The 27,635-nt window shown below is 39.2% G+C and overlaps 1 protein-coding gene across 1 annotated transcript in view; it reads right to left on the bottom strand.

The window, feature by feature from the left end:
- Positions 1 to 227: 227 nt before the first annotated feature.
- LOC131041592 (outer envelope protein 64, chloroplastic) overlaps positions 228 to 27,635 on the bottom strand; it is an 85,089-nt gene continuing 57,681 nt past the window's right edge. Inside the window, exons 7-9 of the mRNA XM_057974727.2 lie at positions 1,832 to 2,006; positions 877 to 1,011; positions 228 to 586 (exon numbers count right to left, since the gene is read on the bottom strand). Coding sequence (XP_057830710.2) covers positions 449 to 586; positions 877 to 1,011; positions 1,832 to 2,006 — 448 coding nt within the window. The 3' untranslated portion in view covers positions 228 to 448. The remainder of the gene's footprint in view (positions 587 to 876; positions 1,012 to 1,831; positions 2,007 to 27,635) is intronic.

The following is a 27,635-nucleotide window of genomic DNA, read 5'->3' as shown; positions in this document are numbered from 1 at the left end:
ATGTTTGGCCTGTCCAACCTTGTTTATTTTGGGTTTGCACCCTTGTTTTGTTCACTCTTTTGCCGCCTATGGGCTGTTGTATAATGGGTCAGCACCCTTGTTTTGCTGCTTTCTTAATAAAAAACAATGGCCATGCCTATGTCAAAGAAAGTAAGAGAAGAAATGGAAAATGAGAAACAATGCAAACAATTACGTTATGATTATTTTAAGTTATGATTAGAATCAAGTTAAAAGTAAGTTGTAATATTTTTTTGAAGTAATAAAAGGATTACATAAACATTCTCCAGGATCTATAATTAAATTACCTGAATATTCCTGCTAGACTTTATATAACTATTCAATTTTGAAATCACCTTTACTATGATAAAATGGGACTCAGTTGTACTTTTTCTTTAGCAATTTCTGTGGCTTGTATTTTGCCATTCATTGAAGTCACTGGTTGTATGCTTCAAACTATCTCTACTTGTTCCTGAAGAGTAGAATATGCAGCCCTTACAGTATCAAGAAGAAAACCATCTCCTCCATGCCTTGCTAGGAATGACACAGCCAAAGGACACTTATCATATTGTCCTACAGGTATGCTCACCTGTCCATTTGCGTATATAAACAAAATTTAGCAACAAATGTTTTCGACGAAACGTAATAAGCAATGTCTCATTGCTGGTAATAGAATCTCTGAACCAACACCAGCTGTGCTTATTGCATTAAGAAAACAAAAGAATTGACTGTTCAATGATCAATCCAATAATTTTTTCAATTCACCTCTTAAATCAAGAAGCCCAGCTGTCTCCTAGAATATTCTTTACTGAAAGAAACCGAAGACTTGCAAAATGAAATGTACCAACAGCCAGAATCTATTTAAAATTTTCATGATACCTGACAGCATCCAGACATGCCAGCAATACTTAACAGAGTGAAAGCTCTAGTCCGGAAGTCCTCCAAAGGATTCCCCTTCATTTTAAGCTGAGGAGGAGGACCTGGGGTTGTAGGCATAACTAGTATTCCATCATCCTGTGAACATGATACACTAGCACAAAGGTAAGGACATTTTTAGATTATAAAGTTGAAACTAGACAGCAATTAATTTGAAAATGTTCCAGCACTAAACATAGAACTATGCTATCAGGATATGCCTTGAAACATCCAAATTCATCTCTCGTAAAGATAGCTTGGTGAATTGTAGAATTTAAGTTGGTAATTCATCCATCCCATAACTGGTAAAGGGGAACACCCGCATCTACTGTCAGATAACACAAGAACAAGAAGCAAAATTCACAAAAATTACATGCAAAGGATTTGTGACTGGAAGTCATCCCGTGAAAAAGTGTGTAGAGATATGCATATATAGGTTGTGAGGATTTTGACTGAAATCAGTAGAGCCGAAGGTCTGGTCACTATTTTTAGTCACTATCAAAAAGCAAAGGGCCACATTTATGTAGCAGATAAAGCATTGCAACTTATCCGCAATGCAGCAGTTATGAAACTAATAAACAGACAAGATAGGAAGAGATACATCTAAATAGTATTTTCGATGCTTGTTCTTGCCAATTACATGCTACAAACTCTAATTTGTCAATGCAGTCTTTCAGAAAGTACATTACATCCTAAAATTATTGAGACACTGTCAACCCAGTACAAGTTTCCAAAACTAAACTCTGGTCATAAAGGATGAATCATGCTCCCATATATTTAAATTTCAAAAGAGCAAAAATAAAATTCACATACTTGAATGACTTGATTAACTTCCATAACAATAAAAGCACACTCTGATGGATTATACTATTGTAGCAAGCATGATTGATCACATTTTGTAGTAATGAAACATAAATACCTCTACAAGAGAATTTATAGCTTCACGCGCTTCTTCCCTAGCCCTCAAGGAATGGCTAATATTTTCATCATCTGTATTTGTGTCTAGAGCTGCACGTACACGATCAGATATGCCAGGTCCAAACTTAGGCTTTACTGAATTCACCCAGTCTTCATGATTCCTTTTGAACTCATACCTGCATTTCCAAACAATGACTCAATGAGATTGGACATCTAGAAAGATAAAATAGAACAGTTATTTAGAAAAAGAATGAAATCTACAAGCATGAATCACATAACAAGCTGGATACTTCATGCAACTGCATTGGTTACAAGAAGTTGTGTAAAATGGCAATTAACTGCATAGAAACGGTCATGTAAAATCTAAGCTACTATGTTAAGTATAGGGGTGTAATGCAGATAAGTCCATATGAAAATCTGAAATATATTAACATTTATACTAAGTCCCGGTTTGGGTATGGAGTTGGGACGGGCTATGGGTTTGAGTTTGGCTACCACGGCTATTTCCTTTCCATGGGGTTCTGAACAGCTGGGTACAGTTGTACAATACATAGAGAGATAGATTGATATTTAATATGTATTAAAAAGAAATAAATATAAAAAATAGAGTAATATTATTTAAATATTTATTATTAAATTAATCCCTCCCCCACCCCCACTACTTTTTTTTTTTTTGCTTATAGAGACTTGGTTAGGCACCCAAGGGCCACAAAAAATGGCTTCAAAGCATTGGGACCTAGTAACTACAAGTTCATTGGTTTCCCCATGCGATTAAGTATTATCACAAATGAAAAAATCATCTAAGTTCTTTAATGAACTAATGATTCCCCCCCTCCCCAAACACTAACCTTAAGATGTCTAGTGAATCTCACTTTGGTAATGACTATCTTCCTTTTGTTGGTTCCCTGAAGAATCATTTTCAAAACCTCGGAAGATCTGAAAGTCATCCAATGCTTCTTCTACATTAACTCAATCCAATTCCGTTCTAGCAAAGATGAAGCTTGCAATTCAGACAGAAAATTTTAGATGCTCCAAATTGGCCCTTGGAGCCTCCATCTTTGAAATGGTCTTTGGTTGCATATTAATGGAACCTCAGATTCAAGACCTATTGGAGACTCAAGAGTGGATGAAGCCTTATCAGAAAAAGCACAATAAAGTTCATGTAGAGCTGTAGAGTAGGATGTATCTTAATGTGTAGTCTCTATGGCCTCCCTTGAATATGAAGAAATGGAACTCAATTCATAAACTTTATCATTCAGAATGATTAAATGATGGTGAGATTTCATTCCAACCCACCAATCGAGTTCATGAAAGTCTTATAAGATTTTATTGCTTGATTCTGTCCCAAAATTTCAAAGATCCCTTCTATCACATTGGGGAGGTAAGGCACTCATAGGCATAACATTTCCTGCACTTGCAATTGATTTTCTCATAATATACTAATTGCTTCCAATTTCTATCCATGATCTTCAAAATAATTTCTTTGGGAAACTCAGATCCATCAACACACAAAACCAGGTGTAGGTAGTACAAGTTTTGTTAGTCATCTCAACTACAAAACACACAAATTTTCTAAAGAAGTTCACAATTGCCATCCATCTTGAATACTAGTAATATTGAAGTGGTAGATAATGACACTCGACCTAATTGTGGGTAGATGAAAAGAAACCACTGCAGGTATCGGAGGAGGAAGACTAGGGTTCAATAGACAAAACATATTCCTTCGTCCCATAGACCACACTTCAAGATATACTTTTGATTCCAGACAGATTCATACTCAATGAAAAACCCTGGGCACATGGATGAAAATAAATTTCATCTTTCGGGTCATGGAAATCCATTTGTGCACATAGGATAACTTAGACTGGAACATGGGAAATTTGCAAATGCATGCTCAATCGTAACCTACATGCTAAACCACCTCTAAATATCCATGATATTTTTGGAAAAACAAGTTTCTTGGCACAAACAAATGGGCACATGCCAAAAAGAAATTTAGCCATAGAGTAATCTTCGAACCCTTTCTTTAATGATGCTTTACTCTTTCTCCAAGAATAAGCCTACACAACCCATTCTCTTCTTGTGTAATAGTTCTTCTTGTAATCTTAGTGTTGGGACCATGGGTTGTAATGGTGATTTGAGATGTTAGTCTAGTTAAGTATTGTCTACTAATTATTTTTCTATTTCAGTTGAAAATGAAACTCAATGGGGTTGTTAATTGTAAATTAATCTTGTGATTGTATTTGGTTTGGGGGTTTGTTGAAAAGGGTTTGTTCAATGTTTCCTTCGGAGTTAAATGTCTCTCTCTGGCTAGGGTTTGTTTGATCAAAACATTGTAACCTTACCTTAGAGTTATACAAGGAATTTGATCACAAACTAGATTTGAACGACCCTTTTCACTCTCGACGAGTCATTGGTCATGCTCTAATTGATAAGGAAAAATTAAAATGGTGATATAAATTACTATTTCCACCTTAGGTTTCATCTACATTTACAATTATTACTAGGTATTATAGTTAACAAGTGCATCCAATCCTCCACTTAGGACCAAGGTCTTTGGCACATATAGATAGCCACAAAACTTTCTCAAATTAATGTCTCAGGTTCAAACATGCAAGAGTCGAAAACCTCATCTGCATTCCAATAGGATCAACTTTTTTTAGTTCCACTAGACCTCAAGCTCTTATCAATTTTCAAGAGTGTTGGTGCAATATGGGCTCCATCATAGGACCAACATGGTTCAAGTACACAATTGCAACAAAGCTCTAATGATCACAAAACAACACACACACACACACACACACATATAGTCAGCATACCAAAACCCCATACTTGACGTCCTACTAGAACCCAAAACTTAGCTTTAGAGACAGTCACCAAGGGAGATTTGACCAATATCAAAGGATGCCCTATTCACCTCCACTCACGACAAACTAAAATCAAGCAATCACCATTCATGGTTGAAAAACCTCCCTATCGGAGTTGTGGATGAAATGATTTGAGATACCACAAGAATTGTCAATGCTTTTCCCAAAAGATTGTTTGTACTTTGTAGCTATGATTAGGGCATGAAACATTATGAATGGAAGAAGTTAGGCACTTAGTAGGTGTACAAGGCATCATCCTCACATGAGTGGGTGGATTATGCCCTAGAATCTTGAGAGGCCATGTGATAACTAAAGTAGAAGTTTGAAATCTCCACAAGTTTGAGGAATTACTTCCTCAAAAAAGTCCTAAAGAGTGGAAGTGAGGTGTAGTGGTTGCAATTAACATTTGAATATATCTAACTTCTACAACCACTTGCTTCACTCAATCTATCTTCCCTACGTCTTTCAATGTGTTGTTCAATGCATGAAGGCACAAGATCCAAAAGATGTGCTTGTAAGCTCTCCCTCCATTATCATGTCATCTAATTTGCACACACATGGTGAATCAATGACCACTTGTACAACATTTGAGGCCCCAGCCTCCTCTATGGCCTCTCTCAAAATCTAAAATTGGAAGTCCACATCTTTGTGCTTCCCTAAACAATCAAAAACTCTAAGAAAATAAGAGCTAGTTACACGTGATTATTATGATGAGTGTACAATATCTAATATTGGCCCACCCATCCATACCAATAGAGTAACCCATATTCATTCAAATATACCTCATGTCCTCTATTACGAAATTCACCTTAGAATATTCTTTATCAAGGAGGTTAGAGTATAGTTTTTAATCTTTGAAGAGTAACTGAGAGATCAACAAAACTGCATCTCTAAACTCTCCATAAACAATCTATTAACCTTTGCCTTTATATCTGCACAAGCCTCAACCCCCTATCCTATAATGCCCAAGAAGTAACTATATATCCCTAAGATACCGGAATCATCACAGAGGGTCTAGGTGCGGGGCCAGGTTTGAGTCGGGTCCGGATCCGGCCTTGGTTCAGCCCTACGTTCCTAGCAGGTTCGGCCCTAGGTTAAATCGCCAAGAATCAATAGAAATTGCCCCAAATCGACAGAAATTGCTGTGAATTGATGGAAATTGCCGCAAATTGACGGAAATCGCTGTGAATCGATGGAAATTTCCGAGAATCAATGGAAATTGCTGGGAATTGATCGCTGGAAATCGCCAGTTACATCTTCCTGAACTTTCACATTTATCCGCAGCATTAGAGAACATTGTATTTTAAAAAAAAAACTTTAACACTATAATTATAAAGACTATTAAAATTATTTTTATATATTTAATAATGTTTAATAAAATATGTTTATTTATTTATTTATTAATTTTAAAGATTTTTTAAAGTCATATATATAAACATCTATAGACTATTGTATTATATATAATAATATATCTATATATATATATTAAATCGTACCCGTACCTGTACCCAAGGAAATTTTTTTTTGCCAATTTCGCGATTCCATATCCGTAAATCGGTAACTTAGATATATCCTAGTATAGAACCCTCTAAATCTTTATGGCTAATATGACACCACACTCTACTCTCGCCCCAGATTTCTTTTCTTGTCTAGAGTTGTCAAAACTTGGACATGCTTAGAGGGTTTGAAAGGGCCCTTTGCATTAAATTTCAAGAAGGTGGAAGGGCACTCACACGGCTCTTGTGGCTAATCTCCTTCACCCACAATGCTCCCACACCCTAATGAAACCACTATTGAGATTACAAACTCTTCTATTTCTTTCTTCCATTTCATGATCATTACTATCACTATTGTTGCCCATCTTATTTTGTGGAAAAAAAAAGAATATAAATGCAAACTGAAAATAGAAAAAATAAAATTAACACAAAAAATTAAAATATTTATTACTTGAAACTTAGAAAAAATAATCAGAAAAAAAAAGAAACACACTTACCTTGCTATGGTTCTACTTCTCCTTTGTGCTTACTGTTCACTAAGTTTTGTTACCTCAAGTTGCACCTTGCTCTTGATAACATTTGTTAGTGTGGGGGCAGTCAAGAAAAGATGGTTAGTTGTCGTAACATAAAGCTGCCAGTTCTGAGCTGTTTCAAAAATGTCTCCTAAGCAAATGACAATTTAATGATAGCGGGGAAGTGTTTCCAAGGCTTTCCCACATACCTGGAATGTCCCAAAACGGGAATTTGTCCAAAGGGGCAAGGGACATGTCCTCGAGGAGCACAGTTTTAAATGCTTTTGGAAAAGTAACTTGTGGTCATTTCTCTACATTAGCTTGATTGTCAATAGCTTTGAATTTCTCTTTCAAATGGGTACAACGATGAGTTCAAAAGTGCCAAGTAACATAGATTTTTTATTTTTTATACAAAAATAAAAATAAATAAATACAAGATCTTTTTATACAACCCTAAACAAACTTTTACTATTTAAACTATATATATATATATAGTGGTGTTGTATCCAAATAAGTTGGTTCCCCGTCCCCCCCCTTTTTGGGCGCGTCCCCCCGTCAGAGACGTCTCGGGGACGGGGGGACGGGGACGCGACGTCCCTCGTCGTCCCGCCACCGCCACCCAAATGCCGTCGGGACGTCCCTGCGTCTCCGCGTCTCCCAGACGTGGAGACGTTTGGGCATCTCCTGGGAGACATCTGGGCGTCTCCATGGGAGACGCCTGGGCATCTCCCACGTTCCCACGCGAAAAAAGACACTTTTTAAAGTTTTTTTAAAACATGTGCCTTTTGGGGGGGGTTAAGGGGTAACCCTAATTGGATGTGGGCCCCACCCTACCCCCCAAAACAACACAAAAGCATGTTTATTTTGGATTTCACTCTCATTTTGGAAAACTGATTTTTTTTCCAGCAACTTGAAGAGGAGGAAATACTTGAAGAAGATTGATTGAAGGGGTGAGAAAAGTGATTGCAAGCGTGATAGGAGCTAGAAGAAGCAAGAAGAAGAGGAAGAAGAAGATTCTTCTACATTTTGGAGAGATTTTTCAAGCACAAGGTAGGGTTTTTCAACTTCTTCTTGTTTTTTTTTTGTTTTACTTTCTGATTTTCATTGTTCTATGTCATTTTTGGTTTTTTTTTCCCTATTCATCTCAAGACTCAAAATGAGATTTGATGTTGAATCTTGAGAGCAAAATGATTCATCATTTTGCCCTCAAGATTCAACATCAAATCTCATTTTGAGATGAATAGGAAAAAAATTTAAAAATATATTGTTAAACAAGGCTGATTTTATATTTATTTTTATTTTGTGAAATGCAGTGTCAATTTCACAATGAGCTCCCAAGGCATGAGTGAAGATGACATGGAAATCCATTCTCATAGTGAGAATGATTCAGAATATGAACCTGAAAATGAAGGGGGTGACCATGGGGCTGATCCTGGAGCCCAATCTAGTTCTATGGCAAGTGCACCAGCTAGTACAGGTTGCCCTTCAGAGTTGTTGGCACCATATGCTAGGGGTCATTTTGATCCTAAGTCTCCTCTAAAACAGTTTGCTTCACGAATATCAGTACAAGGCACTGCATCACATTCAAGTGGGGGAACAAGGAAGTGGAAGTGCAATATTTGTGACAGAGAATGGTTCGGTAGCATTAGCAGGGTGAATGCACACTTTCTGTTTTGGAGAGGAAAAGGTGTGAAACATTGTAAGTTTTTGGAGGAACCCAAAAATATACAGTACAGAATTGAGTTTAATAGGCTTTGGGGGGTTCCAGATGACACAAATATTTCAATGCCTACTACTTTGTCTGCTAGGGCATCACTTCACGACAACTAGAATGTGCCAGTGCCACATACTTCTCATGCTTCACAGGCGGGAGGAATGATGTTTGGATCTCCATCTACTTCCACTTCTACTGCTGCCAGGGCTGGGAAACATAGGTTGCATACACCACAGAGCAACCCCATTGCTGATATGTTTAATGTGCAGCTGAGAGATGAGATAGATGAATCCATTGGCAATTTCTTCTTTGCCAATGGCATTCCATTTCATGTTACACGGTCTCCTTATTATAGGAAGATGATGGATATGGTGGCCAAGGGAGGACCATCTTATGTGCCACCAGGGGAGACGAAAATGAGGACCTCGATCTTGGATAAAAGCTATTCCAAAATCAATATTTTGATGGAGAAGATGAAGGCATGTTGGGTGGCATCAGGGCGCAGCATAGTTATGGATGGGTGGACGAACATTAGCCATCGTCCACTCATCAACGTCATGGTCACATGTGCAGAGGGCCCATACTTCCTTAGAGCAGTTGATTGTACAGGGCATCATAAAGATGCTGATTTCCAGTTTCAGGTCCTCAGGGAGGCTATTAAGGAGGTTGGGCCACAAAATGTGGTCCAAGTAGTGACAGATGCAGCCTATGTGTGTAGAGCAGCAGGGAGACTCGTTGAGGCAGCCTATAGACACATTTGGTGGACCCCATGTTGTGTGCATGCCATGAACAATGCACTCAAGGACATGGGGAAGATTGACTGGATTAGAGGAGTGGTCACCAATGCGAGAGATGTGCAGATGTTTATCTGCAACCACCACACTTCACATGCACTCTTTAGGACCTTCGCGAAGAAGGAGTTCTTGAAACCAGTTGAGACTAGATATGCATCCTATTTCATTCTCTTGGAGAGAATGATTGAGTTGCAAGAGGCATTGCAACTCATGGTTATGACTAATGAGTGGAATAGGTGGGCTGAGGCCAAGACAGAGCAGGGGAGAAGGGTGAAGGAGATAGTGAAGAGTGATGTGTTTTGGACTGATGCGAAATACATTGTCTCCATCATTTCTCCAGTATTCCAAGTGATCAAATATGGGGATGGGGATGCACCTAACCTTGGAGAGGTGTATGAGTGCATTGACTCTATGCTTGACCAGATGAGGGCTGCTGTGCGAGTGAAGGACCCCTCTCTAGCATTCTACAATGAGCAAATCCGGCCTATCATTCAAAGTAGATGGGACAAGTTGAACACTCCTTTGCATATGGCTGCCTTTGCCTTGAATCCTAAGTGGTACAAGGCTAGACCGGGTAGAATGACACCGATTGAGGATGATGAGGTGAAGGCGGGTTTCTTTAGGTGCATAGAGAAGATGTTTGATTCCAGAGATGCCGGCACAATGCGCACTGAGTGGGGAAGATTTGCCACTCTTAGAGGCTATTCAGATGCGGCAAAGATGGATATAGACACTATGGCATAGGAGGACCCACTTTTGTGGTGGACTTGTCATGGCTCGAAATCTTTGACCACCACTCTAGCCATCCGTCTGCTATCCCAGGTTTCCAGTTCTTCAGCTGCTGAGAGGAACTGGTCTACATATAGCTTCATCCACTCTCTTAAGAGGAACAGACTTACCTCTAAGAGAGCAGAGAAGCTTGTGGCTGTACACAGTGCTTTGCGTCTCATAGACCGCAAGACACTTGTGTACAAGGAGAGTCCAGCGGCACGATGGGATGTAGAGCCAGAGGAGCCTTCACAGATTGATGAGGATGATCCTACCACTTCAGATACAGGGCTAGTTGGTGTGAGCTTGAGGGACCTTGATCTTCAAGAGTCCAGCAATTCCAGTGAGGAGGAGTTCGCAGATGATTAGAGGCCTCCATTAGCTACATTTTGAGTTTTGTCATTTTGTCTTTGACTCTAGTCTCTTTTGTAATGCTATTGCTACACGTATTTGTATTTGGCTACTCATTGTAATGATGAATTATGTAATCATCTTTATTATTATAGACTTTGCAATGGCATCAGATATTCGTATTTTCGTTTTCCTTTTTCGATATTCATATGATAGAAATGAGAAATCTCCAATTTGACAATTTCATTTGTCAAATTTTATTTAGCATTTAGCAATTAGTATTACTAATCTAAGTAATCTTGGTATTTCCTATAGTTTCATTTGAAATCTAATTCTTATACTGTTATACATCTTTTCAAAACTAGTTTTTCAAGTACTATATGTATATATATGAGCACCACCACCCCGCCACCCCCCTGCCGCCGTCCCCCTGCCGTCCCCTCGCCGTCCCCAAATTTAGGCCCTTGGTCCCCCCGTCCCGGAAACGTGTCCCCCTCGTCCCCCCGTCCCCAATGCCCGTGGAACACTGATTTTGATATACATATATATATATATATACATGTTCTTTCGCATAAGGAACCAACTTATTTGGATACAACACAAATGTCCTAGAGTATCTAATATGTATGCCATATTCATACCCAAATTTGTATCAAATACCCTAGATATTTACAAAACTTTGAGCTTTCTTCTCGTTTGTGTCATTTTTCATTTGTTAGTATTATTTTGCAAAGAAAGAATTTTTTTTTAAGGGAGCTCAATTGGGCAGAACCCACACATGCACCTCTCCCTCGTCCATAAGCATATGAGTCAAAGCTTGAAAGGATCCTAAATAACAACTTTATGGTAAGGTTTCTTGATTTGAAAACTTTGATGCAATGTTCCATAGTTATCTATCCTCAAGGCCAAGACATGCAAATTAGCAGTCCAAAAAGCTTTGGGGGATGACGGGATAGGCACAAAAATTGGACATCCCCCATCCTCTTTACTGCTCAAGGTTTGGGGCACCTTGGACCCATCTATTTATAGGAGATCATAGCTTTAACATTGTTTGTTAGAAAATTCACTTATCTGTCAACCATGAAAATGTATTTGTGATAATTTGGGCTGAACATGACAGGAAATTCAGACAAGCCAACGATGTCACAACTGAAAACACCTCATTGTAGCCGTGAGGATGTCACGAAAAGAAATATGATTGCAGAAGAACAAATGGCCACACTTTTCAATGATGGACCAATATTGTCACCATGATTTACACAAAGATTGATGACTTCCATTCCATAGATATCAAGGTTGGGTTTTTCCAGGTTGTTTACAATGATGACAAACAATTTGCAAGCATGTTGGGGAGATTGAACATGTTTTCATCTATAGATGGTAGAGTTGTGGACCATCAACCTATTTATATGAAATGGGGCATCTGCTAGGGTGTTGGGGGACTCATTAGTTTATGTGGGAGACACACATAGGGGTGTGTTTAGTGTGGCTCAATAGATCCATTGTTTCTTAGCTACATTTAAGCGAGTTTAATCTTTTTAGTACGAGAATGGTAAGAGTGCGCAATTGTTATAAACAACAATACAATGTGGGTATTATTAACATTATGTAGGTACCTTTATTTTGGACATAATATATTGAAGGTATTGTTGCTTAGGAAATTTTGTAAGGGAATATTTTCTTCCAAATGATGGGCTTGCAGATTTATAAGCTATCCCCCACAATGTAAATATTTTTGACCTTTTTAAGGATAGGAATTACTGATTTTATTGTTATCAATTGTGTTGGAAAGTTAAAAGGGATCAAGATTATGAATGTGTTGTTGGTCAATAATACTAATAAAGGGATATTGATATAATATAAGTAAGATTTGTTATATATCGAGAGGGAGACTGGCTGTGCAAAGTCGGATAGGGATACCATGGCACAAGAGTACCCAATAATATGGTGAACTCACGGACTTATTCATTGACAACCACACTAGCCATTTGCCTCTTGTCCTAAGTTTCTAGTTCTATTCTTGCTAAGAAGAAATGCACTCTATGAAGAAGAACAAGCTTACCTCTAGCAAAGAAAGATCTTGTAGCTATACAATGTGCCTTGCCTATGATTAACTGCAACATGTTTATGTACAAGGAGAGTGTAACAACACAATGGCATGTAGAGCCAAAGGAGCTAAAAGAGATTGATGATAATGTAGCGTAAATAGGATTGGTTGGTGTTCTCTTGGAAGATCTTGAGCTAGATGGATCCAACACAATAAATTCAAAAGCTGAGGAGTTTGCCACAACCTTTGGGGGTGATGATTAGAGGCATTAGTCAATCATATTTCAATTTTCAATGTAATCATCTATGCTACTAGGTAATTGTGTTTTGGGTCAGGTACATATACTGATATGATATGAGTTCGAGATCAGCCTTGGTATGCCTCCAAGTACACCTAGGGTACCACTTGGGCATTGGGTTTGTTGTGGGTCCTTCAAAGAAAAACCCATAATGAACTCGGGTGCCTAGGTTGTATCCTGGGCATACTCTGGGCAGGACACCAAAAAGTGATTTTTTCAACAAACAAAACATTTTTAATCTTTGCAGTCCACCCAATGCATCCATTTGCCCTAAAGTGAGGGTATTTGGTCTTTGCAACTCATTTGACAAGCACTAAACATCAAGAAGAGCATTTTTTCCTCCAAGCTGCCATTGTTGAGTTTTGAAGGTTGCTTCATTATTTTAGAAGGTGACAGCTACAGGGGAGTAAGAACTACACCAAAAGGTTAGGAATTGCTACACAGGGAGGATTTAGTCATCAAGGTAAGTAGATCTTTTATTTTTTTTAAGTTTTCAATAAATTTTTAAAGATTTTTCAAGATTTTTTTAATTTTTTAAAGTTTTGAATATCTTTTTGAACTTCTTTATGCATAATAAGGGATTATAATGCTGATTTTTTTTATTTTTTCAATTTAGTGTTGTTAATTTGTAATGTTTTGCGTTTTAGGTTCATATAGAATGATTGGAAGTTTTAGTTCAGTTGCCCAAAATGTAGGGAGTTCTTTTAAATTTGATGTAGTATCACCTCTTTGGCAACATACAACAACGATTCAACAATTTCTTGGTGGTGGAGATTTTCTTTGGCATTGAATCCAATGTGGAAAAATGTATAAGAGCTCATATTTTTGAATGAAAGAACCCTTATGCCCCATATTTTTTTAGAAGGTGACGGCTACAGGGGAGTAAGAACTACACCAAAAGATTAGGAATTGCTACACAAGGAAGATTTAGTCATCAAGGTAAGAAGATCTTTCATTTTTTTTTAAGTTTTCAATAAATTTTTAAAGATTTTTCAAGTTTTTTTTAATTTTTTAAAGTTTTGAATATCTTTTTGAACTTATTTATGCATAATAAGGGATTATAATGCTGATTTTTTAATTTTTTCAATTTAGTGTTGTTAATTTGTAATGTTTTTTGTTTTAGGTTCATATAGAATGATTGGAAGTTTTAGTTCAGTTGCCCAAAATCTAGAGAGTTCTTTTAAATTTGACGTAGCATCACCTCTTTGGCAACATACAACAATGATTCAACAATTTCTTGGTGGTGGAGATTTTCTTTGGCATTGTATCCAATGTGGAAAAATGTATAAGAGCTCATATTTTTTAATGAAAGCACACTTATGCCCCATCCCTTGTCAAGGAATAAAAGTCTGTCCTAGGCCAAATAAAAAAGGGTTGCCAAAGGAACAAATAATGGTTTATATTAAAGAACAAGAGGATGATGACAAGGCAAGTGATAGATCAAAGGCTCTTGCACATCCTCTTGTCAAGAGAAGCTCACATAAACCTCCTGGCTTCTCACAACTGGCTGGCTCACATCCTTTGATATCAATGTCACCATCTTTGGAAGAAGAGAATGTTTTGGTTTCACGAAAAAGAGGCCCATTGGACAAGGCCTTCAAAAATGAAGTGAGGGATGTTGCAAATCAGAGCACTTCTCATTGCTGTTAATGTAATGGGCTTCCTTTCAGCATTGTCAAATCACCATACTAGCAGGACATGGTGAAGACCCTTTGCAATACACCTCCTGATTATGTTAGTCGTGGGTATGAAAAGGTGCAAAACACCTTATTGGCCAAGGAGAAAATTTTGGTAGAGACATCATTGAGAGTAATCAAGGAGACATGGCCCAAAACATGTGTGTCCATCATTTCTAATAGGTGGAAAGATTGCAAAAATAGACCATTGATCAATAATATAACAATGTCCCCTAAAGAGGTGACGTTTTTGAAGGCAAGTAAAAGATGCAAGTTTCATTGTAAATATCCTCATAAAATCCATTGAAATGATGGGGACTGAAATTGTTGTCCAAATCATTATAGACAATGCTAACAATTATAGGGCAGCTAGATCTATAGTGGAGGGTATATATAGTCACATGTTTAGGACACCATGTGCAATCTACTCACTCAATTTGATATTGCAAAAGAATAGCACATAAATTAAGAGGTTCAAACAAATCTACATAGAGGACGAGGAGATCCAAATGTTTGTGACAAATCATCATATGTCACGAGGCATCTTCGGGACCTTCTCCAAGTTGGAGTTGTTGAAGGCAATTTAAATTTTATTTTTTAATTTTTTATTGTTGATATGTGACATGTATTTTATACAATGTCAAGTTGCCGAAACTCAATTTGCATCTCACACAATTGTCTTAATACAACTTGTGAAGGTGCGAGATGCCTTGAGTTCTATGGTTGTCAACACCTTGTGGAGAGTATGGAGACAGTCAAGCAAAGGAAGAGCCCAAAAAGTAAAAGCATTGATCATAGATGATGAGTGGTGGGCTTGTGTGGAATAAGTTTTGAATCTTATTGAGCCTATCATGAGCATGATTAGGTATGGTGATATCGATCACCCTTGTTTGGGCGAAATTTATAATGGCAGGGACTCTATGGTGGAGAAAATTAGAACAATAATAGAAACAAAGGAACATGACTAAATGAAAATATTTTTCAAAATAGTGTAAAAGATTATCATTGACCATTGGAAGAAAATGACCATCCCCTTACATCTCTTACAATTTGCTTTGTCAACTAAGTATTATAGCAAAGAGGTACTTTCATTGCCGAGGAGGGTGCCACCATATAGGGATGGGGAGGTGTTGACGTGGCTAAAATCGCGGAACTCCGACTCTCTCCAATCAACGCAAAATAGAATGCTAAGTATCCTTTTCTCTCTTGAGCTAAGGAAATCCCTAATGCTGTTTTAATTGATCAATGGGGACGACCTCAAGGTTTCGATTGTTAGGTCTTGACTGCAGGATAGCTCAACAGTTGATGTGTTTTGCTGGAAACACAAACAAGACTTACGATTAGACAGAATTGGTTTTGCACAGGTTCCCTAAGATCTTATAGTTTGATTTCATCTGATTTACCTTTAACATGATGCTGCTTTAGTTTGACTTGCGGGTCGAAAGAAAAGGGAAAAAAGGGATAAGAATAGAGAGTAATAAGAACAGCTAGCTAACTTAACTAAGACAGCATATTGAGACACAGACGAAAATCTTAAAATAACCAGAAATTACTTTGCCAGCAAATGAGCACAACTAGGTAAAAAATGATGCAATCATCTAGGAACTTTAAACTTTCAAATTGCTGAATATAAATGTTGGATCTTCACACCCATTCATTCAAATTTAACAACTGAACTTAGCATAAAATTGGGCTCAGACTAACCATGCAGAGGGAATAACAATCAGTCATTCCTTAATGGTATGAACCAAGATTTCCATCAAATATATATCTAAACAAGCTGTCTGAAAATTATATACATTTGCAGAAATTTAAAAAAAGGGTGGAGAAGAGGACCATGCACTCACAGTAAAATAACACAACTTTAACATCCACTAAAATCTGTATAAATTTTGCCAGAGCTTTTGTAACAATCTTTAACTTTCTACCTCAAATAAAGGAGAAACCAACTCCTTTATATAGAGTTTCAAAATGGATGAATGGCCAAGATTAAACTTAAACAAGTGGGCCAGATTCATCCCTTAAAACAAGGCTGCCCATACCCATAAATGGAAAGAAAAATAGCAACACCAACCATAAAGTAACTAATAACTACCAACTACCAAACATAAAGCTGCTCCAAAAAGTGCACTTGCACGGAGCTCAAAAATTTACAATGACTTTGGTAGTTGGAAAGAAACTTAATAGTTGAAAAAGTGCACTTAGAATTTGAAAGAAACAGATATTTTCAAGAAAGCACTTTTTCCTTCCCCGTTGTAGACTCTTTCTCCAAAAATTCAGCTTTGTCGTGCAAGTACTCCCCCCAGATGTCTCGATCCGCTGTACACTCTACCCGAACGTAATCCTGAAATCTCATGCACAGCTGGAATAGTACCATGTTGGGGGGCATAGGAGGATGGCGTATTTTGTATTGCATACCCTCAAGGTGGCGATCCACATGTTTCAACCCATCACTCCTGACCGACTGATGAGTTTCAAAACCCAATATGTCCGTACGCAACTCACTGGCAAATTCCAGGTCCTCTATGGAGTACGTGACCTTATCAATTCTCGGTCTATCCTCCCACCTTGGTTGTACCTCATTATCTATCATACTACTCTTCTAGCCAAGGACCATTGATCTGAGGATGCTTTCACCAAGATCCTTCATGTTTGACAAAATTTCCTCGCACTCATCTTGCTCTTTATTTATGGTATCTTTCATATCATTTTTCATGCTAGCAGTCCAGTACCGCTCTTTGAAAGTGCTGATGTCGTAGGGCTCCAAGATAGTATGCAATGTGGAATCTAAGTGTGGGTCCAGAAATGAGAAAAGAGCCCTCATGAGGGGGAGAACCACACCAACCACCTCATGGACCTTGAAACATTCCCTCTTTACTTCAAACATCCTGACGCGAATGGTCTCTCAGTCGTGGGCCATTTTCCGCACATCTTTGATGATCTGCTCTCCCTTTTCTTTAATGTCCCAAATCCATTCCCTGACGGCCTTGGAGGTATCACGCACTCCTTCAAATTCAGTTGTAGTGTTTTGTGCTAGTGCCAATGAGGGAACATGGGATTCATCGGCATGCTGCAACGGTCTCAACAAGTGATCTATGTACCCCTCAACTTGCTCAGCACGAGCCTAGTACATATCTCTTTCAGTGGTCATTTCGTCGAGTTGTCTGAGCATATTCTGCACGGAATCCTTGAATTCTTCCCTCTCTTGGTCTTTGGTGGCTCGTCCTATTGGGATGGTCGTGACGTTGTAATCAGCCAATGCAATCTGATCTGTTGGTTTGTCTGCAGGTGGGGTAGCAATATGAATCGTGCGGTTCCTTTGCTTGTCTTGTGTAATCCTGGAGTAAGTCTTCGACCTTTTCCTGCCTTTGGATTTTATTTCCCCTATTCGAGAGAAGATATCCTCCAAGTTAATTGGTGGCTTGACAGCCACTTTCTGCTGTGCACGAGCTATTAACCAGTCCTGAGGGATGGTCTGTCCGAATGCAATTGCAAGATTCTCACTCTGTTCTTTGGAGGCCTTAGTTGACTCGCTGCCTATCTGTAACTGATCGGGCATAGGAGGAATGGGTGCAGTATCTAATCCTTAACTCATGGCTGAGTTCTCCCCCACCTCACTGAGCAACTGTTGGGTATTCTCTAGTAATGGCTGCTCTTCAGTTTTGTTGGGTTCTTGAGTTGCATCTTCTTTTTGTTCTCCCTCAACCATGGTGTCATCTTTGTTGCCGCCTTCCTACTGCAACTCATGCCTGCTCTCTTGCGTGAACTCATGTTTACCAATCCCTTGATCAGGTGCAATCTCTCCCTCCTCGATCTGATTTCCAGATTCATCCAAGCCAATGATCCTCACCTCTGCCTCTTGCTCATTTTGTGTTTGAGGATTATTTGCCTCGAATGCAACAGGATCATTTTGTGAAGGTGGAGTGGGTATGTAATCAAGTTCAACCACATCATCCTCTGAACTGGGGTCCTTGGATGACGAAGTAACCTCTGGTCTCCTGATTGGGATCTTTTCTCTTCTTGTTTTTTTCAATGCTCGAGTCCCTCTATTGGCCCTTGCCTTCTTTCTCTTCTTTTCAGGTTTTTCAACCTCTTCTTTTGGCACGCTTGAGGTTCCTTCGTCCTCTGAAGACTGGGAATCGAGACTACCCATCAAATTGTATGTGAATTGGGTTCCTTCATGGGTCAGTCTCTCAATTTGTTGGGATAACCAATTATCTGTGTACATTCTTGGACCTTCCATGACTGCTTCAAAGTCTGTGATTGGGTCCTGAGTCCAATCAATGGCTAGCAGGAGGTCCTTAACTGCTTCAAATTCTCAGACTTGCAAGCAATTTCCATAGTCCGTCACTTGATCTGGGACCTGGCGGTACTCATAAAGCTGCATTTGTTGAACACTCAACCTAGAATATTCTCGCCGACGGACCTCAAAGTCATCTGAACAATTGCTCCAATAGTCCTCAATCGATACCTTGGCCCCGTAATGCTTGTCGTAGGCCCTCTTTCCCAATCCATCATGATCAAAGCATTTCCTAGGGAAATGTTCTTGTAAGCAATAGGATGCCAATTCAGCAAATGACTCCTCAACTTGTACTGAATTTTTGAAGTGCGCATCAAGATTACCCAAGATCATCGGGAAGGTGAACCCTGATTGCTTTTTGTCTCTAAGTAAGCTACCTGTTGGGTGTGCCTGCCTTGCTACCTCCATGAGGACTACTCTGTCTAATGGATAGCGCGGAAGCCAGAATGGTGTTCCCTCAAAGCCTGCTATTCTGATGTAGGTGAACTTGGGGAACTGGATGAACCATGCACCGTATTTCCGGATCAGGGTGGTAGCCTATTTTGACAACCTTATACGAAATCCTCCTTGCATTAATCTAACCAGGCGCATTGTAAAAGCGTCATTAACACGCTCATACTGACAAATTGCGTATGCGATGTTATTCTTTTCTCTTTGGGCAATGTCATAGTAATGCAACTGAGGGTAGCAGTCGTATACCTTTACCTGATTCGGCCCGTTCCCAATCTCACCTTTCTTAATTAATCCCATCAATGGCTGGTGTCGGGCAAACATGTAGACCAAGTAGGAAGTCATGGCAAAGTACTTTTTTTCTTCAAGCTCAACCAGCTGTGTATGAATATTGTCGCTGATGATCTAAGGCCAGTCGAACTTAGACTTCCCAGCGAAGACTTGCTCAGTGAAGTAGAACATCCATTCCTCAAAGAGATTGGATTGAGGAAGTCCCATGACCCGGCTGAGTAAGGTAACCATATCACCATTATCATTGTGAAAATCGCTTCTGGGGATCCTTTTACTGATTCTAGTGCTCCTTGAACCATTCTTCATTTATCAATGTTTTGCACTTAGCAGGATTCATGTCATAAACAACTTGAGCCTCATCGATAATTGTGGCAATGGGATCATCAGAAAACGGGATATCAAATGCTTCCCCAAGGGCTTCAAGCGTGAAGTCAGCTAGTACCATCCCCTTCAATACCACTAATTTGGTTTCCGGCTGATAATGTTTAGCAGCCTCAACCACTAATTTATAATTTTGCACGGCCGGAGGGAAACCAGTTGCCTGAGCAATACCACTCTCCATTATCCGTCTGGGCTTGCCATAGGCATTCAGAGAGTACACTCTGTTCCTGAAATCCTGAATATCATTATGTCCAAGGTCCGTGTCTCCTATGTTTTCCTAGACACTCTGGACCTTTGACTCCCTAACTCCTCCTTGGTACTAGTACTTCACTTTTTCGACCTTGCGGGAAATGTCGTCTTTGGAAATCCAGGATGTTCCAGTTGCGCCAGGTGCCTTTCATGACTCGACCGCCAATTTAGGCATCTATCCTGCACAACCAAACACAGATTACGAGACAAGATTAAGGTAACAAAAACGGGTTAGCAGAACCAGAAGACAGTTTTATCATTAAGATTGACAATCAACAAGGTAATCGAAATTTGAAAATATTGCTAAAACACGACATTTAAACAATTTAAATCAGATCATCTGGAAGCTAAATGCAATTTGAAGCTGAAAGTCAACTTGGTTTGGTTAACTATTGTCCTTGAAGCAGATTTCGAAATGCTACTCCTGATTGTTAACGGTAGAAAGTTACAAACGTTCTGGCTCACAACTCAGCATTTAAATGTTTTGATAATTGAAAGCTGATTGTTTCGAGAATGCACTTGGAAAAGAGTGTTTTGGTGAATGTTTGATTGATTCCAAAGGTTTAAGTTTAAATTTTCACAATTTATTTTGCAAGTCCATCTTAAGTAAAAGAAATATGATCATTTCAACCATGGGAAGGACGAATTTATCTTACCTGGCAGCAATATGATAGGTTGTTGACCAAAAACAGTTGAAATTCGGTGATGAAGGGAGAACCTCTCGGGCTTGACTCTTTAACCCACGCCCTATTTATTTCGCATGATTCCTCTCAAATGAACTTAACTCCTTTACGATTTTCGGCTTTGAAAGAAAGAATGCAAACCTTGAATCTATTACTCCAAAATGCAAACTTATCATTTTCGGCTTTTTAAAGAGTTTGAGTGATTTAAAACTTAGAGCATGATAGATGTGCTTGAAAATACGACAGAATGAAGGTTAAATGGTGATTTAGAATTTACCTCCCTTTTCGGCTTCTCATATGATTCTTTCCTTGAATAATTTCTCATGATTTTTTCCTTTGTCGCGACTATGCAAACCCACAGATTTTTGGCTTAGGAGTATGCTTTGCACAAACCTTCTTCCCTTAGCAACTTCGGTCTGAAAGCCAATTTCACGAAAACCTCCTCTCGCCCTTACTAGATTGCGGGCTCCTTAGTCGCCTTGCGCAAATTTGAACTCCAATAGCCAATTTCTAGTTGGAAACCGACTTTGTGATTTTCAGCTTGAAAAGCCGATTTTTGGAAGCTCAATGACTTTCGGGTTATAAGAGGGAATTCGCGATTTCTCTTAACACTACGAACTTGTGATTTTTGGGAAAGACAGATCATTTGCGAGATTTAGTCTTCGTTTTTGGCCTAAATAATGATATTGCAAGTTTTAAGTAGTTTCTCATTTTTCGACTTGCAAACCGAATTTGCAAAAAAAGGCTCCTTCGCGATTTCAAAGTTTTCGGCATAAATAGTCGCTTTGTGAGGTTTTCGGGCTAAAAGGTTATTTTGTAAGATTTCGGCATAAACGGGATATTTCCAAACTTCTGGCGTTTTATGCCTTTTCGGCCAATTGAGTAGAAATGCGCGAGTTTATTTATGGTTTGGTTTTCAGCCTAGAGGCTTCCTTTGCGAGATTTGCCTATTTTCGGCCTAAAATGACTTTTCGCGAGTTTACTCATTTTCCTTTCACTTTTCGGCCTAAAAAGGCCTTTTTGCAAACTTCTCTCACGTTCTGGCCTTATAGGCTGATTTTAAAATTTTAAGTGATTGCCGACTTCAGTGCGATTTTATCAACTTTAAGTTTTCGGCCTAAAATGACTTTTCGCGAGTTTACTCATTTTTGGCCTAAAATGACTTTTCACGAAATTGACACTTTGCGAATTTCGGGTTATAAGCTGAGTTTGGTAGCTTTAATGAATTTCAGCCTATCAAGCCAATTTTCTCACTTTTAAATGCACTTCAACTTACAAGGTTGATTTTTGAACTTTTAACGACTTTGCACCTTGGTCTGGAGGTCGAATTTTGGGCCTTAGGGATTCTGAATTCGCATTTTATGGTTGAAGTTCAAGTCCCAAGGCCGATTTGCTTGAACTTTCATCATTTTAACCCTCTAGGCCTACTTTGAACTTTGGCTCGCGTTCCACTCATTTTACCGATTTCTGAAAACGTTATGCTCACTCATCCTCTCATCATTCAAAAATTTCTTAGCCGCTACATCTTCCCTGCGAATTATCGAAACTCCCTACTCAAAACTTGAGCAAGTATGAGACGAGAAAACAAAAAGAAAAGGGGGGGACCTGTTGTGACGTATCCACACATCGCCCCATTGCAAATGGGGACCCCTACGTTTTTGCTTTCTGAGGTTTGCTTTCTAGGTTTTTAGGGTTTTGTCTGTTAGCCTTTGCATTTTGAGTGTCGCCAGGGGGATCACTAGGATGGCAGGCTCTGCTTGAGCTAGGGTGAGTCCACGGGGCCCTAGAATTAGGGTTTCTTTGAAAGTCTTCCTTAGGGCCTGGTTTTGCTCTTATTGCTAATTGTGTCTTGCTTGGTGAGTGAATATCCTCTTTGAAGGTCTGAGTTAGGTCAAGTTGGTGAGTGATGAAGTCTGGAATGTCATCCTGATCTTCAAATGCCCTGAAATTTGGCTAAGTCTAGAATGTCTTCCTGATCTTGAAATTTGATCAAGTCTGGAAAATTGAAGAATCCTCCAAAACTAGATTTTGCATTATAACTCCTGGAGGTCCGAAACCACTCTCAAACATCCTGACAGCATATATGGAATATAACTTAAAGTATTAAATGTTATATTCCATAAAAGAATCCTGACGAAGAGGCTAAAATGTCAAATTTTGCTCTTGACCCTTCCAAAGGGTCCAGAGCGAAATTTCACAAAGGATCTAAATTCTTCACCTAAGTTATTGAATGGTTGAGCAAATTTGCAAGGATATGGAAGGAAGAGGCCTAAGAAGTCATATTCAAGCCAAGAAAGGGAGGAAAAAGGTGAGAAATGAGCCCAAGTAAGAATTTCGCTCCTGATCCTTCCAAAGGGTCCAGAGCAAAATTCACATAACCTTCATCATCTTCCTTGTTGTGGCCAAGTTTTGGACTTCTAAGGCATGGTTGGAGTGACCTTGAGGTGTTCTAGCCTTTGAAAGGAGGTTTGAGGCGATGAAATGGTGAAAATCAACCTAGAATGGAAATTTTGTTCCTGACCCTTCCAAAGGGTCCAGAGCGAAATCCTCATTTGACCCTCTATTTTGCTTAGGACATTGGAAAGACCTTGTTTCGGAACTAAGTGGCTAATAGACTTGATGGTGATGAGTTGAGGTGAATTTGATCAGGTTTGAAGGTGAATTAAGGCAATGGAGTGTGAAATCAACCTAATTTATGAATTTCGTTCCTGACCCTTCCAAAGGGTCCAGGGCGAAATTCTTAGAAGACACCCTTTCCTTCCTGGATTAGACCAAGGTCTTAGTTTCCAAGGCATGTTGTGAAGTTTTTGATATGTTCTTGCCTTGAAAAGTGATTGAAAGCATTAAAAGATGAAGATTTTGATTTAAGACATGGATTTCGCTCCTGACCCTTCCAAAGGGTCCACAGCGAAATCCACTTTTCTTCCACTTTGCTCTTTGATATGACCAAGTTTGTTGGCTTCTAAGGCGTGATGGGAAGGCTTTGATGCATATTTGTCTTTGAGAGGAGGTTTGAAGTGATGAAGTGGTGGAAATCAACCTAGAAGGAGAATTTCGCTCCTGGCCCTTCCAAAGGGTCCCAAGCGAAATCCTCAGTTTGACCCCCTATCTTGCCTAAAATGATGAAAATGACCTTCTCTTGAGCTAATTTGATGATAGATTCACTTAAATGAGAGGAAAGGAGCTTGAACTTGATCAACTTTGAAGGAGAATTGGATGAAGGAAGTGGGAAACCAACCAAGAACATGGATTTCACTCCTGACGCTTCCAAAGGGTCTAGAGCGAAATTCTTGAAAACTCCCATTTTCTCCTTAGATGAGGTCAAGACCTTGGTTCCTATGGTGTGGATGCAGGTAGAGTGATGTATATTTGCCTTGCAAAGAAGATTGGAGTCGAAAAGATGAAATATCAAGCCCAGAGTGTGAATTTCGCTCCTAACCCTTCCAAAGGGTCCAGAGCGAAATTCCACAAAACCATTCTTTTTTCCCAATTTTGTGCCAAGTCAAGTGTGGGTCAGGGTGAGATAGGATTGGATTTGTCCTTAGGAATGACTTTGAGTTGCTAGTGATCAATAAATGCGAAGGAATTGAGCAAAAACTAGAATTTCGCTCTTGACCCTTCCAAAGGGTCCAGAGTGAAATTCCTAAGATCACCTATTTCCCTTGAAAATCAAGTCAAGCTTTTGGTTTTTATGGCTTAGGGAAGAATGGAGCAACGTTTCCTTGACCTTTGAGGTGAGTTGAAGTGGAAGAATGAAGGAACAAGCTCAAGGACAAGGATTTCGCTCCTGACCCTTCCAAAGGGTCCAGAGCGAAAATCCTAAAACCTATTCTATCTTCCAAAATGTGTGCCAAGCCAAGCCTAGACCAAGGTGGAAAAAGTTGGAAGATGCCCCTAGGATTGCCCTTGGATGGATTTTGGCCACCAGAAATGAAGATTTTAGGCTAAATCAAGAATTTCGCTCTAGACCCTTCTAGAGGGTCCAGGGCAAAATCCCTTATGGGGCCTGTCCCTGGGAAGGATTTCAAGCGAACTTCATTTTAATTTCTTCTTGTTGGTGATTTAAGGTAGAAAATGTTATGTTGGAATGAATTTATTATGTGTCCTTAATCACCTTTTGGTTTATTTTGCAGATAGAAGAAGACTAGGCCAGGGCAAGGACGATCTCTTCCAGTCCATCGTTATCAAGGACGTTCCACAGGCAAAAGGGAAGACTCAAGGTGCTTTGAAGCATTGGAAGACTAGGAGTGTTCAAGGAGTTTAAGCTAGCCTCAAGACTTCATTCTTTCACAAGATGACAAAGAAAGGGCTTTGCCAACACTTCCAGGCGGAGGAGTGCTACCGGAGAAGGAAGACTTGACAATAAGGAAACCTCATCAAGCAAAGGAAGTACATCGTTCATCACATCAGAGATAGAAAAGGATCAACCAAGTCACAAGCATTAGACAAGGTGGCATCCCAGTCATCATTCCTCTGGTCGGATTGGTCCACCTCAGCATGACCAGATTCAATATACCTAATTTACTGGAGGCGGCACAAACTTTGATGTACCTACCCCTGCTTCCTATTGGTCCTCACCCTTGGAATGTAATTTTCTAATTGGCTAAGGAAGTTTGTTGTAACAAACCCTAATTAGGGTTTCTATCTTGTAATCCTAGCCATTGGTTCTAACTCAATCAGAGCCATTTGTTTGTAAAGGGTTCTCTATATAAAGCCTTGGCTCCTCATTTGTAAAGGTTAATAGTTAATAGTCGGTGAATAGTTAGAAATAGTGAATAGTCAGCTGATAGAATAACAATTAGAGTAGATTAGGAGGACAAGGCAAGATATTGTTGCCATTGATTGTAAATAAACTCCATTTTCATTGAAGTTATGGTGACGTGTGTTGTTTCTTTGCAATATGCATGGTCTCTTGTTGAATCTTCATTTTAGATGATAGGTAATTAAATTGAATGAAAGAAGTTATTGAATGCACTCGCGTGGAATCCATCTAGTCCAAACCACTAGCCTTTTGCTGACTGTAAGTGCGCCTTGTGTGGTCAACTGGCATAGAACGAGCTTAATCCCGAGTCTTAACACCTCTGTTGTTCATGCATTATCTTGGATGGTGATCAGTATCTGATGGTGTACGATTTGAACATATTTGAAACATCCCTTAGAAGATCGCACTGGGTTGGTGTTGAATTGTTCAGCCTGATGGTGAGACCCAGCCCAGTAGGACTCCACCTAGTCATTCATCCATCTTCTCGCATTCTAGGTCTTAGAGTAGACTTCCTGAACCCTATATCTTTTGCCATTTCTTTATCTTCCAGTTAGTAAATAGGACTTGTGATTCCAACAAATCAGACGCTCAGGTCATCAAGTGCAAGTCCCCTTGTGATTCCAGCAAAATCACATCATACCACGAGAAGCTTATCCACACGTAGAGAACCTACATATCAGAACCTTGGAGTTACTCCGACTGATCCTTCGGCGAGATCTTCAGCAGTCGGGAAACTTTGTTCAAGAGAGGATAAGGTACCTTTAGGTATTTTATTCTGTGTTCGCATGTGCATGAAAAACACATCAACAAAATTGGCACTAGAAGGAGGGCATGATCGCGATAAATGCCTGAACAACTGACAGAATTAGGAGTGCCTGACAGCGAATGCGAACTCTTGAATCCAAGGAAGATCAATGGAGAGGCTTTTCTCAACGCTCGGTAGAGCTGGTACAAAGAAGGGAGGTGATCGTTGGGTCGTCAGTTGGACTTGCGAAAAGAAGGAAGCAAGCGGGAACCAATTGAGCTCTCAAGTTGAGTCTGAGATATTCAAGATCTCTCTTATTCCAGAAAATCAAAAAAAAAAGTAAAAAACCAAATAGAAAATCCAAAAAAAGTGAAAATAGAAAATCGAAAAAAAGTGAAAAATAGAAAATCCAAAAAAAAAAGTGAAAAATAGAAAATCCAAAAAAAGTGAAAATAGAAAATCAAAAAAATCAAAAAATCAAAAAATCAAAAAATCAAAAAAAAGAAAGATTTCTCAATGGAGCGGCAACAGTTTCACGAAGAGCAACAAGTTGATTTTCCTCAACTTTGGTGGAGATTGAATACACAGCTTTATCCACGCAGATTGTCCGAATTTGCAAGGCCAGGGCAGTGTCGAATCCACGAGACAGATGAACATGATGAAATGCATTGCTTGAAATACTTATCAAGGATAGAATCGACCGCGCAGGGAAAGACTTCTTTTGGGATGTCCCCAGACTAGAGGCAGATGAAAGCGATTTTAGTGTCCTAGAAACCAAAGATCCTCTTCTGAGCTTCTTGTGGATGATTGAGAGTCAGCTTATTTTGAATGGTGAAATGCGTTTAGAGAACACATTAATTCCATTGTGGTGTAGGATTCACAATTCACCTCACTCTGAATTTACTTGCTCAGTATGTGAAATGGCCATCAATCAAGTCAGAAATCAGTTTGGAATGCCAACTTTGTCCGAGGAAGAGTGTATTGTGAACAGATCTCGGGGTGCATATCTCGCAGCCGAATTCAGGAGAACTTATGAACAAGACATTGCTCCAACATCTAATTGTCAGAAGGATCAGTTGTACGTTGACGATACAAATGCACCCAAGGAACAATGTATTACAGTGGATAGCTCGCCATGCCTTGCACCTGAAAAGGAATATCATGAAACAAAAGTTGAAGAATCAGTTGAAGATACTCCAGCGGTGATAAAGGAAGATCCAAGAGCTAAACAAGCAATCAAAGAAGAAAAGGAATCATTCCTTGAGGAATTTTCATTCATGCTACAAAAGGAGATCCTTGAGATTGAATTGCAAGAGGTTTCAAATAGCATCCATGAAGAAGACAATCAAGTTGAGATGTTAAACAAAGAGCTACAAATCATCATAAGTGAGCCCAGGTATGAAGAACAATTCGAGGGGGCA

The sequence above is a fragment of the Cryptomeria japonica genome, chromosome 8, assembly GCF_030272615.1.
Source record: "Cryptomeria japonica chromosome 8, Sugi_1.0, whole genome shotgun sequence".
Taxonomy (NCBI): Eukaryota; Viridiplantae; Streptophyta; class Pinopsida; order Cupressales; family Cupressaceae; genus Cryptomeria; species Cryptomeria japonica.
Note: the sequence above shows the minus strand (reverse complement) of the source record. Positions and strands in the feature narration are given on the sequence as shown.